The sequence below is a fragment of the Nerophis ophidion genome, linkage group LG04, assembly GCF_033978795.1.
Source record: "Nerophis ophidion isolate RoL-2023_Sa linkage group LG04, RoL_Noph_v1.0, whole genome shotgun sequence".
Taxonomy (NCBI): domain Eukaryota; kingdom Metazoa; phylum Chordata; class Actinopteri; order Syngnathiformes; family Syngnathidae; genus Nerophis; species Nerophis ophidion.
The window spans coordinates 85,545,817-85,563,745 of NC_084614.1; the positions used below are offsets into that span (position 1 = coordinate 85,545,817).

General features: G+C 42.1%; 2 protein-coding genes across 11 annotated transcripts in view; both read right to left on the reverse strand.

Annotated features, from left to right (window-relative positions):
- The window catches only part of LOC133552103 (EH domain-binding protein 1-like protein 1), a 68,823-nt gene extending 56,113 nt beyond the window's left edge, over positions 1-12,710 (reverse strand). For 2 of the 5 annotated variants that reach the window (XM_061899433.1, XM_061899432.1), the window contains exons 1-7: positions 12,323-12,710; positions 9,499-9,556; positions 6,003-6,098; positions 5,882-5,935; positions 5,641-5,819; positions 5,462-5,571; positions 5,308-5,379 (exon numbers count right to left, since the gene is read on the reverse strand). In XM_061899433.1, coding sequence (XP_061755417.1) covers positions 5,308-5,379; positions 5,462-5,571; positions 5,641-5,819; positions 5,882-5,935; positions 6,003-6,098; positions 9,499-9,556; positions 12,323-12,426 — 673 coding nt within the window. In that variant the 5' untranslated portion in view covers positions 12,427-12,710. The remainder of the gene's footprint in view (positions 1-5,307; positions 5,380-5,461; positions 5,572-5,640; positions 5,820-5,881; positions 5,936-6,002; positions 6,099-9,498; positions 9,557-12,322) is intronic. The other 3 variants (XM_061899434.1, XM_061899435.1, XM_061899436.1) reach the window with 3 other exon arrangements.
- A 5,185-nt stretch (positions 12,711-17,895) lies between these two features.
- LOC133552105 (protein ZNRD2-like) overlaps positions 17,896-17,929 on the reverse strand; it is an 8,708-nt gene continuing 8,674 nt past the window's right edge. For all 6 annotated transcript variants that reach the window (XM_061899440.1, XM_061899437.1, XM_061899439.1 and 3 more), the window contains one exon: positions 17,896-17,929. This exon is cut by the window's right edge and continues 527 nt beyond it. The gene's annotated coding sequence lies outside the window, so the exon portion shown is untranslated.

The following is a 17,929-nucleotide window of genomic DNA, read 5'->3' on the forward strand; positions in this document are numbered from 1 at the left end:
ACAGGACGTTTCCCAAACAAATCAAAAGTTCAAACATTTTACAAAGTAATCACTGCAGACACAAGCACGGTCCCATTGTATTTCGGAAGAAAGCGATATTTTAATGCGATCTTTTGTCCTCTCTTTCCATTTAGTTCCGCTCTCAAACACTATTGATATAGTCGAGAAAACAGGAAGTTTCCCAAACATATCAAAAGTTCAAACATTTTACAAAGTAATCACTGCAGACACGAGCATGGTCCCATTGTATTTCGCAAAAAAGTGATATTTTAATGCGATCTTTTGTCCTCTCCGTTTAGTTCCGCTCTCAAACACTACTGATATAATCAAGAAAACAGGAAGTTCCCCCAAAAAATCAAAAGTTCAAAAATTTTACAAAGTAATCACTGCAGACACAAGCATGGTCCCATTGTATTCAGCAAAAAAGTGATATTTTAATGCAATCTTTTGTCCTCTCCGTTTAGTTCCGCTCTCAAACACTACTGATATAGTCAGGAAAACAGAAAGTTCCCCAAACAAATCAAAAGTTCAAACATTTTACAAAGTAATCACTGCAGACACAAGCACGGTCCCATTGTATTTTGCAAAAAAGTGATATTTTTATGCGATCTTTTGTCCTCTCTTTCCGTTTAGTTCCGCTCTCAAACACTACTGATATAGTCGAGAAAACAGGACTATCCCCAAACAAATCAAAAGTTCAAACATTTTACAAAGTAATCACTGCAGACACAAGCATGGTCCCATTGTATTTCGCAAAAAAGTGATATTTTAATGCGATCTTTTGTCCTCTCTTTCCGTTTAGTTCCGCTCTCAAACACTACTGATATAGTCGAGAAAACAGGAAGTTTCCCAAACAAATCAAAAATTCAAACATTTTACAAAGTAATCACTGCAGACACAAGCATGGTCCCATTGTATTTTGCAAAAAGTGATATTTTTATGCGATCTTTTGTCCTCTCTTTCCATTAAGTTCCGCTCTCAAACACTACTGATATAGTCGAGAAAACAGGACTATCCCCAAACAAATCAAAAGTTCAAACATTTTACAAAGTAATCACTGCAGACACAAGCATGGTCCCATTGTATTTCGCAAGAAAGGGATATTTAATGCGATCTTTTGTCCTCTCTTTCCATATAGTTCCGCTCTCAAACACTACTGATATAGTCGAGAAAAGAGGACTATTCCCAAACAAATCAAAAGTTCAAACATTTTACAAAGTAATCACTGCAGACACAAGCACGGTTCTATTGTATTTCGCAAAAAAGTGATATTTTAATGCGATCTTTTGTCCTCTCTTTCCGTTTAGTTCCGCTCTCAAACACTACTGATATAGTCGAGAAAACAGGAAGTTTCCCAAACAAATCAAAAATTCAAACATTTTACAAAGTAATCACTGCAGACACAAGCATGGTCCCATTGTATTTCGCAAGAAAGGGATATTTAATGCGATCTTTTGTCCTCTCTTTCCATATAGTTCCGCTCTCAAACACTACTGATATAGTCGAGAAAAGAGGACTATTCCCAAACAAATCAAAAGTTCAAACATTTTACAAAGTAATCACTGCAGACACAAGCACGGTTCTATTGTATTTTGCAAAAAAAGTGATATTTTAATGCGATCTTTTGTCCTCTCTTTCCGTTTAGTTCCGCTCTCAAACACTACTGATATAATCAAGAAAACAGGAAGTTCCCCAAACGAATCAAAAGTTCAAACATTTTACAAAGTGATCACTGCAGACACAAGCACGGTCCCATTGTATTTCGCAAGAAAGTGATATTTTAATGCGATCTTTTGTCCTCTCTATCCGTTTAGTTCCGCTCTCAAACACTACTGATATAGTCGAGAAAACAGGACTATGCCCAAACAAATCAAAAGTTCAAAAATTTTACAAAGTAATCACTGCAGACACGAACACGGTCCCATTGTATTTTGCAAAAAAAGTGATATTTTAATGTGAACTTTTGCCCTCTCTTTCCATTAAGTTCCGCTCTCAAACACTACTGATATAGTCGAGGAAACAGGAAGTTTCCCAAACAAATCAAAAATTCAAACATTTTACAAAGTAATCACTGCAGACACAAGCATGGTCCCATTCTATTTAGCAATAAAGGGATATTTTAATGAGATCTTTTGTCCTCTCTTTCCGTTTAGTTCCGCTCTCAAACACTACTGATATAGTCAAGAAAACAGGAAGTTTCCCAAACGAATCAAAAATTCAAACATTTTACAAAGTAATCACTGCAGACACAAGCATGGTCCCATTCTATTTAGCAATAAAGGGATATTTTAATGCGATCTTTTGTCCTCTCTTTCCGTTAAGTTCTGCTCTCAAACACTACTGATATAGTCAAGAAAAAAGGATGTTTCCCAAACATATCAAAAGTTCAAACTTTTTACAAAGTAATCACTGCAGACACAAGCATGGTCCCATTGTATTTCGCAAGAAAGTGATATTTTAATGCGATATTTTGTCCTCTCTTTCCGTTTAGTTCCGCTCTCAACCACTACTGATATAGTCGAGAAAACAGGACTATTCCCAAACAAATCAAAAGTTCAAACATTTTACAAAGTAATCACTGCAGACACAAGCATGGTCCCGTTGTATTTAGCAAGAAAGTGATATTTTAATGCGATCTTTTGTCCTCTCTTTCCGTTTAGTTCCGCTCTCAAACACTACTGATATAGTCAAGAAAACAGGAAGTTTCCCAAACAAATCAAAAGTTCAAAAATGTTACAAAGTAATCACTGCAGACACAAGCATGGTCCCATTGTATTCAGCAAAAAAGTGATATTTTAATGCAATCTTTTGTCCTCTCCGTTTAGTTCCGCTCTCAAACACTACTGATATAGTCGAGGAAACAGGAAGTTTCCCAAACAAATCAAAAATTCAAACATTTTACAAAGTAATCACTGCAGACACAAGCATGGTCCCATTCTATTTAGCAATAAAGGGATATTTTAATGAGATCTTTTGTCCTCTCTTTCCGTTTAGTTCCGCTCTCAAACACTACTGATATAGTCAAGAAAACAGGAAGTTTCCCAAACGAATCAAAAATTCAAACATTTTACAAAGTAATCACTGCAGACACAAGCATGGTCCCATTCTATTTAGCAATAAAGGGATATTTTAATGCGATCTTTTGTCCTCTCTTTCCGTTAAGTTCTGCTCTCAAACACTACTGATATAGTCAAGAAAAAAGGATGTTTCCCAAACATATCAAAAGTTCAAACTTTTTACAAAGTAATCACTGCAGACACAAGCATGGTCCCATTGTATTTCGCAAGAAAGTGATATTTTAATGCGATATTTTGTCCTCTCTTTCCGTTTAGTTCCGCTCTCAACCACTACTGATATAGTCGAGAAAACAGGACTATTCCCAAACAAATCAAAAGTTCAAACATTTTACAAAGTAATCACTGCAGACACAAGCATGGTCCCGTTGTATTTAGCAAGAAAGTGATATTTTAATGCGATCTTTTGTCCTCTCTTTCCGTTTAGTTCCGCTCTCAAACACTACTGATATAGTCAAGAAAACAGGAAGTTTCCCAAACAAATCAAAAGTTCAAAAATGTTACAAAGTAATCACTGCAGACACAAGCATGGTCCCATTGTATTCAGCAAAAAAGTGATATTTTAATGCAATCTTTTGTCCTCTCCGTTTAGTTCCGCTCTCAAACACTACTGATATAGTCAAGAAAACAGGAAGTTCCCCAAACAAATCAAAAGTTCAAACATTTTACAAAGTAATCACTGCAGACACGAGCACGGTCCCATTGTATTTCGCAAGAAAGTGATATTTTTATGCGATCTTTTGTCCTCTCTTTCCATTAATTTCCGCTCTCAAACACTACTGATATAGTCGAGAAAACAGGACTATTCCCAAACAAATCAAAAGTTCAAAAATTTTACAAAGTAATCACTGCAGACACAAGCATGGTTCTATTGTATTTCGCAAGAAAGGGATATTTTAATGCAATCTTTTGTCCTCTCTTCCCGTTTAGTTCCGCTCTCAAACACTACTGATATAGTCAAGAAAACAGGAAGTTCCCCAAACAAATCAAAAGTTCAAACATTTTACAAAGTAATCACTGCAGACACGAGCACGGTCCCATTGTATTTCGCAAGAAAGTGATATTTTTATGCGATCTTTTGTCCTCTCTTTCCATTAATTTCCGCTCTCAAACACTACTGATATAGTCGAGAAAACAGGACTATTCCCAAACAAATCAAAAGTTCAAAAATTTTACAAAGTAATCACTGCAGACACAAGCATGGTTCTATTGTATTTCGCAAGAAAGGGATATTTTAATGCAATCTTTTGTCCTCTCTTCCCGTTTAGTTCCGCTCTCAAACACTACTGATATAGTCGAGAAAACAGGAAGTTTCCCAAACAAATCAAAAGTTCAAACATTTTACAAAGTAATCACTGCAGACACGAGCACGGTCCCATTCTATTTCGTAAGAAAGTGATATTTTTAAAGAGCCATTTCCTTCGACGCCGACTTTATTACCCTTATGACCGACTTCTTTCTGGGTCCCTATGAAACCTCTTCTCCATCTCTCTATTTGACCAACAACACCCGGGAACAGAACAGCCATTCTCTGCTCAAACTCCACGCTCACTAACTCGTTTTACGCTACTTGACCCATCGAGTGAATTAAGCCGCGAAGAAGAAAAACAAATGTGTTAGCATAGCACTGTTAGCATGTTAGCTTTCCGAGCTAGTTTTGCTCATATTTCTTGCTAATTGTATGCTAACTTAATTGTATGCGTCTTCAGTAATGCATCGATCCGTTTCGGTGAAGAAACAGCTCTCAATTTACCGGTCTATCTACGTTCCCATCCTCACTTGTGGTCGTGAGCTTTGGGTACTGACCGAAAGGACAAGATTACGGGTACAAGTTTCTCTCCCTTAGAAGCTCTGTCATCTAAGAGGAACTCAAACTAAAACGGGTGTTCCTCCACATGGAGAGGAGCCAGCTGAGGGGGTTCGGACCTCTGTGGTGCCACCCAATCGCCTCCCTAGGGAGGTGTTTAGGGCACGTCCGACCGGTAGGAAGACCCAGGACACGTTGGGAAGACTATGTCTCCCCGGGAGGAACTGGACGAAGTGGCTGGGGAGAGGGAAGTCTGGGCTTCCCTGCTTAGGCTGCTGCCCCCGCGACCTGACCTCGGAAATCTTTATACTGTAGTAGTTTTGAGGGTGAAAACTACAAAAATGGCCGCCGCATCCTTTGTTTTGTCGGTTCGTTGGACACCCCTGATCTAGACTTTACAGAGAGGTGTACTCCGAAGATCGATACCTGGCAAGGTGTCAGCGGGCTCAGGCGGAGGGGGGGCGGGGCGATTGGGGCGGGTGAGAGTGCGTGGAACGACTGCATTGGCCGGAGGGCAGAAAGAGGCGGGACATGAGAATAAAAGGACGACGGGGGGCGGGAACGGGGAGTCGGTTCTCACCCGCCGCCTTGGCGTCGTCGCCGTCCTCGTCGCTCTCGTTGAAATCGTCCATGTTGGCCACGTCGGGTTTGACGCTCATCAGGCTGGCGAGGCTCTGCATGTCCTCGTCTCTGCGTACACGATAACGGTTAACGCCCCGGTTAAACGCCGCCCGCCGCCGCCCGCCGCCCTCAACTCACGTGGCTTTCCCCTCTCGGACGAAGATGCACGCCAGCGACAGCCTGAGCGAGGCCTCCACCACCTTGACGGAGAGCGGCTTCAGGCGCAGGTTCAGGTCGGTCTGGGTCGGCGTGAGACTGGCGAAGTTCTTCAGGTTGACGCCGGCCGACGCCAGGACCTTGCGGTGGCCTTTGCTCTCCTGCGGGACGACACCACACCTTGACACACGCCGTCGCCGCGGCAACCGCCGCTGATACTCACACCCTCCAGGACGAAGGTCCACTCTTTGTCCTCGAAGACGTCGGCGCCGGCGTCCTGAAACACACGGGGACACGCGCTGTCACTCGGGCTGAGCACGGCGCCGAGAGTCTGTGAGCGCTACCTTGAAAAGTGTGACGGAGATGTCCATGTTCTCCGGGACTTGCCACAGAACCGTTCCACGGTATGGGTTCTTGATGCCGGGCTGCCAACTGTGCAGCTGCACACACACACACACACACTCACACACACACACACACACACACACACACACACACACACACACACACACACACACACACACACACACAGAGTCTTTAGGCGCCAAACCATTCCGTCCCATTTAGGGATCGGGTTAGGGTTGGGGTTGAGGTTAGAATTAGCGTTAGAGGGTCAGAGTCGGCTTGGGTTTGGGGTTGGGGTTAGCGTTAGAGTTAGAGTTAGAGTTAGCGTTAGAGTTAGCGTTAGAGGGGCAGAATCGGTTTGGTTTTAGGGTTAGGGCTGGGGTTGAGGTTAGGGTTAGCGTTAGAGGGTCAGAGTCGGGTTGGGTTTGGGGTTGGGGTTAGAATTGGGGTTAGGGGTAAGGGTTGGGATTGGGATTAGGGTTGGTGTTGGGGCTAGGGTTAGCGTTAGAGGGTCAGGGTCGGGGTTAGGGTTGGGCTTGGGGTTAGGTTTAGGGTTAGCATTAGAGGGTAGGGACTGGAGTCAAGGTTAGGGGTTAGGGTTAGGCATAAAGAAAAAGAGTCGGTTAGGGTTAGGCATAAGGAAAGGGTTAGGGTTAGCATTAGAGGGTTGGGACTGGAGTCAAGGTTAGGGGTTAGGGTTAGGCATAAAGAAAAAGAGTCGGTTAGGGTTAGGCATAAGGAAAGGGTTAGGGTTAGCATTAGAGGGTTGGGACTGGAGTCAAGGTTAGGGGTTAGGGTTAGGCATAAAGAAAAAGATTTGGTCAGGGTTGGGACTAGTGTTAGAGCGCCAGGGTCGGGGTTGAAATTAGGGTTAGGGTTAGGCATAAAGAAAAAGGGTTAGGGTTAGGTTTAGAAGTGGGGTCGGGGAAAGGGTCAGGGTTGGAATTGGGTTTGGGGTTGGGGCTAGGGTTAGCGTTAGAGCGTCAGGGTCGGGTTAGGGTTAGCATTAGATGGTTGGGGTTGGGGTTAGGGTTAGGCATAAAGAAAAAGAGTCGATTTGGGTTAGGCATAAAGAAAGGGTTCGGGTTAGGCTTGGGGTTAGGTTTAGGGTTAGCATTAGAGGGTTGGGGTTGGAGTCAGGCTTAGGGGTTAGGGTTAGGGTTAGGCATAAAGAAAAGAGTCGGTTAGGCATAAAGAAAGGGATTTGATCAGGGTTAGTGGTCAGGGTTAGAATTGGGTTTAGGGTTGGGGTTGGGGCTGGGGTTAGAGCGCCAGGGTCCGGGTTGAAATTAGGGTTAAGGGTAGGGTCAGGGTAAGGGTTAGGTTTAGGGTGAGGCATAAAGAAAAAGAGTCGGTTAGGCATAAAGTAAGAGGGTTGGTCAGGGTTAGGTTTAGAAGTGGGGTCGGGGAAAGGGTCAGGGTTGGAATTGGGTTTGGGGCTAGGGTTAGCGTTAGAGCGTCAGGGTCGGTTTAGGGCTAGGTTTGGGGTTAGGGTTAGCATAGGCTGTTGGGGTTGGGGTTAGGCATAAAGAAAAAGAGTCAATTTGGGTTAGGCATAAAGAAAGGGTTAGGGTTTAGGGTTAGGTTTAGGGTTAGCATTAGGGGGTTGGAGTCAGGGTTAGGGGTTAGGATTAGGAATAAAGAAAAGAGTCGGTTAGGCATAAAGAAAGAGATTTGGTAAGGGTTAGTGGTCAGGGTTGGAATTGGGTTTAGGGTTGGGGTTGAAATTAGGGTTAAGGGTAGAGTCAGGGTTAGGTTTAGGGTTAGGCATAAAGAAAAAGAGTCGGTTAGGGTTGGGGTTGGGGTTGAGATTAGGGTTAGAGAGATATTAAAACAGAATTGAGAACTTCTTGAATTAGGCCCTGATGTTGAGCAACTCAAATACAGCGTTGAAACTTGCTTTTTGACGACGTTTAATCAATGTTACTTTGCGACATAGCTTTGACCATTTTGGTCATTTCTCAACTAATATCCTACAACACAAACACAACACTGAAACAACGTACTTTTCGACATTTATTCAATGTCAGGTTCTAACGTTGTTTTAACCATTGAAATTTGGTAATTTCCCAACCACCAAAGTTGTCTCAATTTCCAACTATTTTGCTATGTTCAAAGTCAGTTTTAAAAAAGGACCTGAACATATAATTATCAATGTCTTGTACCTGCTGGGTTGGGTGACAATTCGACTCAGAATCGATTCTCGATTCAGACCGATTCTCGCCATGTATTAATTGGTATAATAATCAGAAAAAAGCTTTTTTTTTTAAAAACAGGTAAAAAAAAAAGCTCAATCTGGTTGCGTGCAGATGGCAGAAAAACGCCTTTTTAAAACACTGATGCTCATTAAAAAAACAAAATAAAATTACCGTATTTCCTTGAATTGCCGCAGGGCTCATAGTATGCACCTGACTTGAATTACTGCCGGGTCAAACTCGCTTCCCCAAATATTTAGCGCACGCTTAGTATTACCGCCGGGTCAAACTTGTGACGTCACGAGTGACTGTCATCATTTTCAAAATGGAGGAGGCTGATTTCAATATCGGCCATTTGAAATCGCATAAAGGGAAGAAGATTAAGAGCCATTCAGTAGGATTTAAGGTCCAAGCTTACATCATACTAAAATTTTTACTGCATGCCTTTGGTAAGCGCAGGAGTGAGAAGAGGTTTTAAATTAATTAGCGCATGCTTACTTTTACCGCATGCCTTTGGTAAGCGCCGGAGTGAGAAGAGGTTTTAAATTAATTAGCGCACTCTTACTTTTACCGCATGCCTTTGGTAAGCGCAGGAGTGAGAAGAGGTTTTCAATTAATTAGCGCATGCTTACTTTTACCGCATGCCTTTGGTAAGCGCAGGAGTGAGAAAAGGTTTTCAATTAATTAGCGCATGCTTACTTTTACCGCATGCCTTTGGTAAGTGCCGGAGTGAGAAGAGGTTTTAAATTAAATAGCGCACGCTAACTTTTACCGCATGCCTTTGGTAAGCGCAGAAGTGAGGTTATAAAATAATTAGCGCACGCTTACTTTTACCGCATGCCTTTGGTAAGCGCAGAAGTGAGGTTTTAAAATAATTAGCGCATGCTTACTTTTACCGCATGCCTTTGGTAAGCGCCGGAGTGAGACAAGGTTTTAAAAGAATTAGCGCATGCTTACTTTTACCGCATGCCTTTGATAAGCGCCGGAGTGAGAAGAGGTTTTAAATTAATTAGCGCATGCTTACTTTTACCGCATGCCTTTGGTAAGCGCCGGAGTGAGAAGAGGTTTTAAATTAATTAGCACCCCGGCGGCAATTCAAGGAAATACGGGTATGAATCAATTTGAAAGCGGAATGAATAAACATGGCTGTGAGATGCGAATGTAATTATGCGCATGTGTGCTTCCAGGGTGTACCCCGCCTTCCGCCTGAATGCAGCTGCCATAGTCGCCAGCGACCCCAAAAATGGGGACAAGCGGTAGAGAAATGGATGGAATGATGGATGGTGTGCTTGTGTGTCACCTTCGTGCACATGCGTCGGTTCCTCCTGGTCCACACCACCCGCAGCTTGTCTGGTTGCCTGCACACACACACACACACACACACACACACACACACACACACACACACACACACACACACACACACACACACACACACACACACACACACACACACACACACACACACACACACACACACACACACACACACACACACACACCACGTTAACTCACAACAAAGTGTGTGTGTACATCACACACATCTTATGTTCGGTGTGTGCCTAACATTAAAGGCCTGATCATTTCGCCATATTTTTGCTGAAAGGATTTAGTAGAGAACATCGATGATAAAGTTTGCAACTTTTGGTCGCTAATAAAAAAGCCTTGCCTGTACAGGAAGTAGCAGACGATGTGCGCGTGACATCACGGGTTGTGGAGCTCCTCACATCTGAACATTGTTTACAATCATGGCCACCAGCAGCAAGAGCGATTCGGACCGAGAAAGCGACGATTTCCCCATTAATTTGAGCGAGGATGAAAGATTCGTGGATGAGGAAAATGAGAGTGAAGGACTAAAAAAAAGAAAAAAACTAGACAGCAGAGCGATTCAGATGCTATTAGAAAAATTTACTCGGATAATTCTGGAAAATCCCTTACGTGCTTGTTGTGTTACTAGCGTTTTAGTGAGATTATATGGTCGGATGGGTGTGGTGACCGCCAGTGTCTCTGAGAGAAGCCACGTTTTAAGACGAGGCGAAGGCAGGTTGGAAGCATCCGGCCGGGGGAAGGAGGCAAGAGAGTCGCAGGTGCCTCTTTCACAGGTGCACGAGGAACGACGCAAGCTCTCCGCTCATGTCTAGGGTAAGAGCCGACTTATTACCACCATTTTCTCACCGGTTGACAGGTGGTTGGGAACCATGTTCGTTTGACCGCTCTGTTCCATAGTAAAGCTTCACCGTCATCTTTCGGGAATGTAAACAAGGAAACACCGGCTGTGTTTGTGTTGCTAAAGGCGGCCGCGATACACCGCTTCCCGCCAGTGTCTCTGAGGGAAGTTTCAGGACGAGGCGAAGGCAGCCGATGCTTCCAACCACGTTGGAAGCATCCGACCGTCGGGAGGCAAGATAGTCGCAGGCGCCTCTTTCACAGGTGCACGAGGAACGACGCAAGCTCTCCGCTCATGTCTAGGGTAAGAGCCGACTTATTACCACCATTTTCTCACCGGTTGACAGGTGGTAGGGAACCATGTTCGTAAAGCTTCACCGTCATCTTTCGGGAACGTAAACAAGGAAACACCGGCTGTGTTTGTGTTGCTAAAGGCGGCCGCGATACACCGCTTCCCGCCAGTGTCTCTGAGGGAAGCCACATTTCAGGACGAGGCGAAGGCAGCCGATGCTTCCTCCACGTTGGAAGCATCGGACCGTCAGGGGAAGGAGGCAAGATAGTCGCAGGTGCCTCTTTCACAGGTGCATGAGGAACAACGCAAGCTCTCCGCTCATGTCTACGGTAAGAGCCGACTTATTACCACCACTTTCTCACCGGTTGACAGGTGGTAGGGAACCATGTTCGTTTGACCGCTCTGTTCCATAGTAAAGCTTCACCGTCATCTTTCGGGAATGTAAACAAGGAAACACCGGCTGTGTTTGTGTTGCTAAAGGCGGCCGCGATACACCGCTTCCCGCCAGTGTCTCTGAGGGAAGCCACGTTTCAGGACGAGGCGAAGGCAGCCGATACTTCCAACCACGTTGGAAGCATCCGACCGTCGGGGGAAGGAGGCAAGATAGTCGCAGGTGCCTCTTTCACAGGTGCACGAGGAACGAGGCAAGCTCTCCGCTCATGTCTACGGTAAGAGCTGACTTATTACCACCATTTTCCTCACCGGTTGACACGTGGTAGGGAACCATCTTTAGCTCGGCGGTTTAGCTCGGTTGGTAGAGCGGCCGTGCCAGCAACTTGAGGGCTGCAGGTTCGATTCCCGCTTCCGCCATCCTAGTCACTGCCGTTGTGTCCTTGGGCAAGACACTTTACCCACCTGCTCCCAGTGCCACCCACACTGGTTTGAATGTAACTTAGATATTGGGTTTCGCTATGTAAAGCGCTTTGAGTCACTAGAGAAAAAGCGCTATATAAATATAATTCAATTCAATTCAATGTTCGCTTGACCGCTCTGTTCCATAGTAAAGCTTCACCGTCATCTTTCGGGGACGTAAACAAGGAAACACCGGCTGTGTTTGTGTTGATACACCGATTCACGCCTACGCCTTTCTTCTTTGACGTCTCCATTATTCATTGAACGAATTGCAAAAGATTCAGCAACACAGATGTCAATAAAACTCTGGAATTATGCGATGAAAAGAGACTTTTTGACAAGTTTTAGCATGATACTTCCGCGCGAGATTTAAAATTGCAATTTATCTCGGTAGTAGCGGCTTTCTGTAGGCCTTTAACCTTTGTGTGCGTGTTGTATTGTCTGCTGGCGTGCAGGAAGTGAAAGAGGAAGTTACGGCCGTCATGTGACCGGCGCGCGTGCACGTACACACGCACACACGCGCGCTTGTCACATAAACAGCGAGTTTGAAAACACAAGTCTAGAATTTTCAAGTCATGTGCCGGAACAAAGTTGTCGTGTGAGGTTGTAAAGTAGTGCTACGGTATATAAAGTGCAATAAAGTCGTCAGGACGCATGCGTCGCGTCGCGGGACAGCTGCTGAGGCGAACATGCGCGCGCACGCCCTGTCAGTAAAGAATAAGGAATATTCCACGTAATAAACATACATTATGACGTCAATATAATCATAATATTAATAATAATAATAATATAAAAGTCGCGTGTGCGCGCTCACCATTTCTCCTTACACTCCACGACGACTTCCTGGTAAGAAGCCACAAACTGAAACTTTGAAGCTTTTTTCCCGACGCGCTGAAGTCTTTTCCACACTGACGTCATCTTGGACTCGTCCTGAGGTCGGACCAAGTCCTGAAAGTACCCCACAAGAAGGTCTTAAGGGGCGGGGGGGGGGACAAAAACGTCTGCGCGTCCCCTTAAAAGGGCCTGTTTGGTGCCGGGCGGGACACGCGCGCGACGACGTTCACGGGACTCCCGCGCACGCGCGCGCACTTTGATGTAACGGCGGACTCTGACCGTGACGGAGACACGCGCGCTCCCGTCCACGCGGCAAGTTGACTTTCAACGCTGACTCACGTGCGCGCTCGCGCCGGGGTATTTTTAAGGCGCGAAGACGGACGCGGGCAGCTGCGCGAGTGCGCGCGTGCGTGTTTCAGCATGACTCACGGCTTTTTGACACTTGGGCGCGCGTGCACGCCGACGAGGCGGAGACTTGGCCACGCCCACCTGAGGAGAGCAGCGCATTGTGGGTGTTTTGACAAGACAATCAAGTGTTTAATGACCATGTGACGCGTCTGGCGCCCTCTGCTGGACACCTGTCGTTTTGCGCTTAAACGAAAATGGTAATTGTTTTTAGAATAATGTTTTAGATCAGCGGTTCTCAACAGCAGGTCCATTCTGTGTCATACTTGATCATTTTCACGATATTGCCATATTTTTGCTGAAAGGATTTAGTAGAGAACATCGATGATAAAGTTTGCAACTTTTGGTCGCTAATAAAAAAGCCTTGCTTGTACAGGAAGTAGCAGACGATGTGCGTGTGACGTCGCTCCTCACATCTGAACATTGTTTACAATCATGGCCACCAGCAGCAAGAGCGATTCGGACCGAGAAAGCGACGATTTCCCCATTAATTTGAGCGAGGATGAAAGATTTGTGGATGAGGAAAATGAGAGTGAAGGACTTAAAAAAAAAAAAAAAAACTAAACGGCAGAGCTATTCAGATGTTGTTAGAAAAATTTACTCGGATAATTCTGGAAAATCCCTTATCTGCTTGTTGTGTTACTAGCGTTTCAGTGAGATTATATGGTCGGAGGGGTGTGGTGACCGCCAGTGTCTCTGAGAGAAGCCACGTTTTAAGATTAGGCGAAGGCAGGTTGGAAGAATCCGACCGTCGGTGATGTACCCCCTGTGAACTTTTTTTTTTTTAATTCAAGTACCCCTTAATCAGAGAAAATAATTTTTGGTTTACAAAAAAAAGAAATAAACAAATAAAATAAAGCACTACATCATCAGTTTCTGATTCATTCAATTGTCCAAACCCCGTTTCCATATGAAAAAGGGAGTTTTTTTGGGGTTGGTGCACTAATCTTAAGTGTATCTTGTGTTCTTTTATGTTGATTTAATTAAAAAAAAAAAAAAAAAAAATTCATAAAAAATTATTATGTGGCCCGGTACCAATCGAACTGTAGTTGGGGATCACTGGTGTGAAATATTGTGTAATGTTTTATTATTGTAGTGTGAAGGTGTAGTGTAATTTTGTAGTATTCCTGTGTAAGGGTGTAGTCTGTAGTGTAATATTGTATAACTTTGTAGTGTAACTAGTATTCTACTGGGTGTAGTACAATATTGTACACAGTATAATATAGTACAACTGTGTAAAGTTAGTGTAATGTTGGTAGTATTCTAGTGTAAAATATTTTGCGGTTTAATGTAGTATAACTTTGTACTACAAGGATTGAGTGGAATGTAGTATTGTAGTGTAAGTGTAGTATAATGTACATTGTGTAATGTAGTATAACTGTAGTGTAAAAAGATACACTGTAATGTTGTATTATTGTAGTGCTACAGGTCAGTACATAGTGTAATCTAGTATAAGTTTTTAGTGTAAAGATATACTGTAATGTATTATTGTAGTGGTACAGTGCAGTATATAGTGTAATCTAGTATAACTTTTTAGTGTAAAGATATACTGTAATATTGTATTATTGTAGTGGTACAGTGCAGTACATAGTGTAATCTAGTATAACTTTTTAGTGTAAAGATATACTGTAATATTGTATTATTGTAGTGGTACAGTGCAGTATATAGTATAATCTAGTATAAATTTTTAGTGTAAAGATATACTGTAATATTGTATTATTGTAGTGGTACAGTGCAGTACATAGTGTAATCTAGTATAACTTTTTAGTGTAAAGATATACTGTAATGTTGTATTATTGTAGTGGTACAGTGCAGTATATAGTGTAATCTAGTATAACTTTTTAGTGTAAAGATATACTGTAATATTGTATTATTGTAGTGGTACAGTGCAGTACATAGTGTAATCTAGTATAACTTTTTTGTGTAAAGATATACTGTAATATTATATTATTGTAGTGGTACAGTGCAGTACATAGTGTAATATAGTATAACTTTTTTGTGTAAAGATATACTGTAATATTGTAGTGGTACAGTGCAGTACATAGTGTAATCTAGTATAACTTTTTAGTGTAAAGATATACTGTAATATTGTATTATTGTAGTGGTACAGTGCAGTACATAGTGTAATCTAGTATAACTTTTTAGTGTAAAGAGATACTGTAATATTGTATTATTGTAGTGGTACAGTGCAGTACATAGTGTAATCTAGTTTAACGTTTTAGTGTAAAGATATACTGTAATATTGTATTATTGTAGTGGTACAGTGCAGTACATAGTGTAATCTAGTATAACTTTTTAGTGTAAAGATATACTGTAATATTGTAGTGGTACAGTGCAGTACATAGTGTAATCTAGTATAACTTTTTAGTGTAAATATATACTGTAATATTGTATTATTGTAGTGGTACAGTGCAGTACATAGTGTAATCTAGTATAACTTTTTAGTGTAAAGATATACTGTAATGTATTATTGTAGTGGTACAGTGCAGTACATAGTGTAATCTAGTATAACTTTTTAGTGTAAAGATATACTGTAATGTAGTGGTACGGTGTAGTACATAGTGTAATATAGTATAACTTTATTGTCTAAGGATCTTGCATAATGTAGTATAACTTTGTAGTGTAAAGATATACTGTAATATTGTATTATTGTAGTGGTACAGTGCAGTACATAGTGTAATCTAGTATAACTTTGTAGTGTAAAGATATACTGTAATATTGTATTATTGTAGTGGTACAGTGCAGTATATAGTGTAATCTAGTATAACTTTTTAGTGTAAAGATATACTGTAATATTGTATTATTGTAGTGGTACAGTGCAGTACATAGTGTAATCTAGTATAACTTTTTAGTGTAAAGATATACTGTAATGTAGTATTGTAGTGGTACAGGTCAGTACATAGTGTAAACTAGTATAACTTTTTAGTGTAAAGATATACTGTAATATTGTATTATTGTAGTGGTACAGTGCTGTACATAGTGTAATCTAGTATAACGTTTTAGTGTAAAGATATACTGTAATATTGTATTATTGTAGTGGTACAGTGCAGTACATAGTGTAATCTAGTTTTACTTTTTAGTGTAAAGATATACTGTAATATTGTATTATTGTAGTGGTACAGTGCAGTAAATAGTGTAATCTAGTATAACTTTTTAGTGTAAAGATATACTGTAATATTGTACTATTGTAGTGGTAGAGTGCAGTACATACTGTAATCTAGTATAACTTTTTAGTGTAAAGATATACTCTAATATCGTATTATTGTAGTGGTACAGTGCAGTACATAGTGTAATCTAGTATAACTTTTTAGTGTAAAGATATACTGTAATATTGTATTGGTACAGGTCAGTACATAGTGTAATCTAGTATAACTTTTTAGTGTAAAGATATACTCTAATATTGTATTATTGTAGTGGTACAGGTCAGTACATAGTGTAATCTAGTATAACTTTGTAGTGTAAGGATCTTGCATAATGTAGTATAACTTTTTAGTGTAAAGATATACTGTAATGTATTATTGTAGTGGTACAGTGCAGTATATAGTATAATCTAGTATAACTTTATAGTCTAAGGATCTTGAGTGATGTCGTATTCAAGTGTAATGTAGTATAACTTTGTCGTGTAAAATATTGTGTAATATTTTAGTATTCTAGTGTGAAGCTGCAGTGTAATTTTGTAGTATTCCAGTGTAAGGTTGTAGTCTGTTGTACATAAAGTAATATTGTAGTGTCAATATATAGTGTAATGTTGTAGTAATCTTCTACTGGGTGTAGTGTAATATTGTACAGTATAATATAGTACAACTGTGTAAAGCTATAGTGTCATGTTGGTGTAATTCTAGTGTAAAAGTGTAATACATTTTGCAGTGTAACATAGTATAACTTTGTAGTGTCATGTAGTATTCCAGTGTAAGAGTGTAGTATAGTATTCCGGAAAATCCCTTATCTGCTTATTGTGTTACTAGTGTTTTAGTGAGATTATATAGTCATACCTGAAAGTCGGAGGGGTGTGGTGACCGCCAGTGTCTCTGAGGGAAGCCATGGAGGAGCCAAGAAAGTTGCAGCTGCAGGAGGAACGACACAAGCTTCAGGGCCGGTATGGCGTAGCGGGTAGAGCGGCCGTGCCAGAGACCTGAGGGTTGCAGGTTCGCTTCCCACCTATGGACATCAAAGTCGCTGCCGTTGTGTCCTTGGGCAGGACACTGCACCCTTTGCCCCCGGTGCTGCTCACACTGGTGAATGAATGATTGGTGGTGGTCGTAGGCGCAAACTGGCAGCCACGCTTCCGTCAGTCTACCCCAGGGCAGCTGTGGCTACAAATGTAGCTTACCACCACCAGGTGTGAATGAATGATGGGGTCCGACTTCTCTGTGAGCGCTTTGAGTATATAACAATAGAAAAGCGCGATATAAATCTAGTCCATTATTATTATTATTCATATAAGAGCCGACTTATTACCACAATTTTCTCACCGAAGCCTGCTGGTGGACATGTGGTAGAGAAACATGTTCGCTTGACCGCTCTGTTCCATATTAAAGCTTCACAACAAACAAAGAAACACCGGCGGTGTTTGTGTTGCTACAGCCGGCTGCAATACACCGCTTCCCAGCTACATCTTTCTTCTTTGACGTCTCCATTATTAATTGAACAAATTGCAAAAGATTCAGCAACACAGATGTCCAGAATACTGTGTAATTATGCGATAAAAACAGACTACTTTTGGCCGTGATCGGTGCTGGGAGAACATGTCCGCTACCTCGTGGGAAAATTTAAAATTGCAATTTAGTAAACTAAAAAGGCCGTATTGACATGTGTTGCAATGTTAATATTTCATCATTGATATGTGTTGGCCCTGTGATGAGGTGGCGACTTGTCCAGGGTGTACCCTGCCTTCCGCCCGATTGTAGCTGAGATAGGCGCCAGCGCCCCCCGCGACCCCGAAAGGGAATAAGCAGTAGAAAATGGATGGATGGATATATAAACTATCAGACTTTAAGATAGCTGGCGATGAGCGCTCAATTTACGCAGTAAAGTTGTCCCACTGGTGGAATGTTGCAGAGTAACAAAAGGTTCATGCTCACCTGCAAGTCGTCACATGACCCGGCGGGCTCACGCGTCCAAGCCGCACGCGACAAAGACACGCGGTGGTTGCCATGGAGACCTCGTTGGAATCATTTTAATG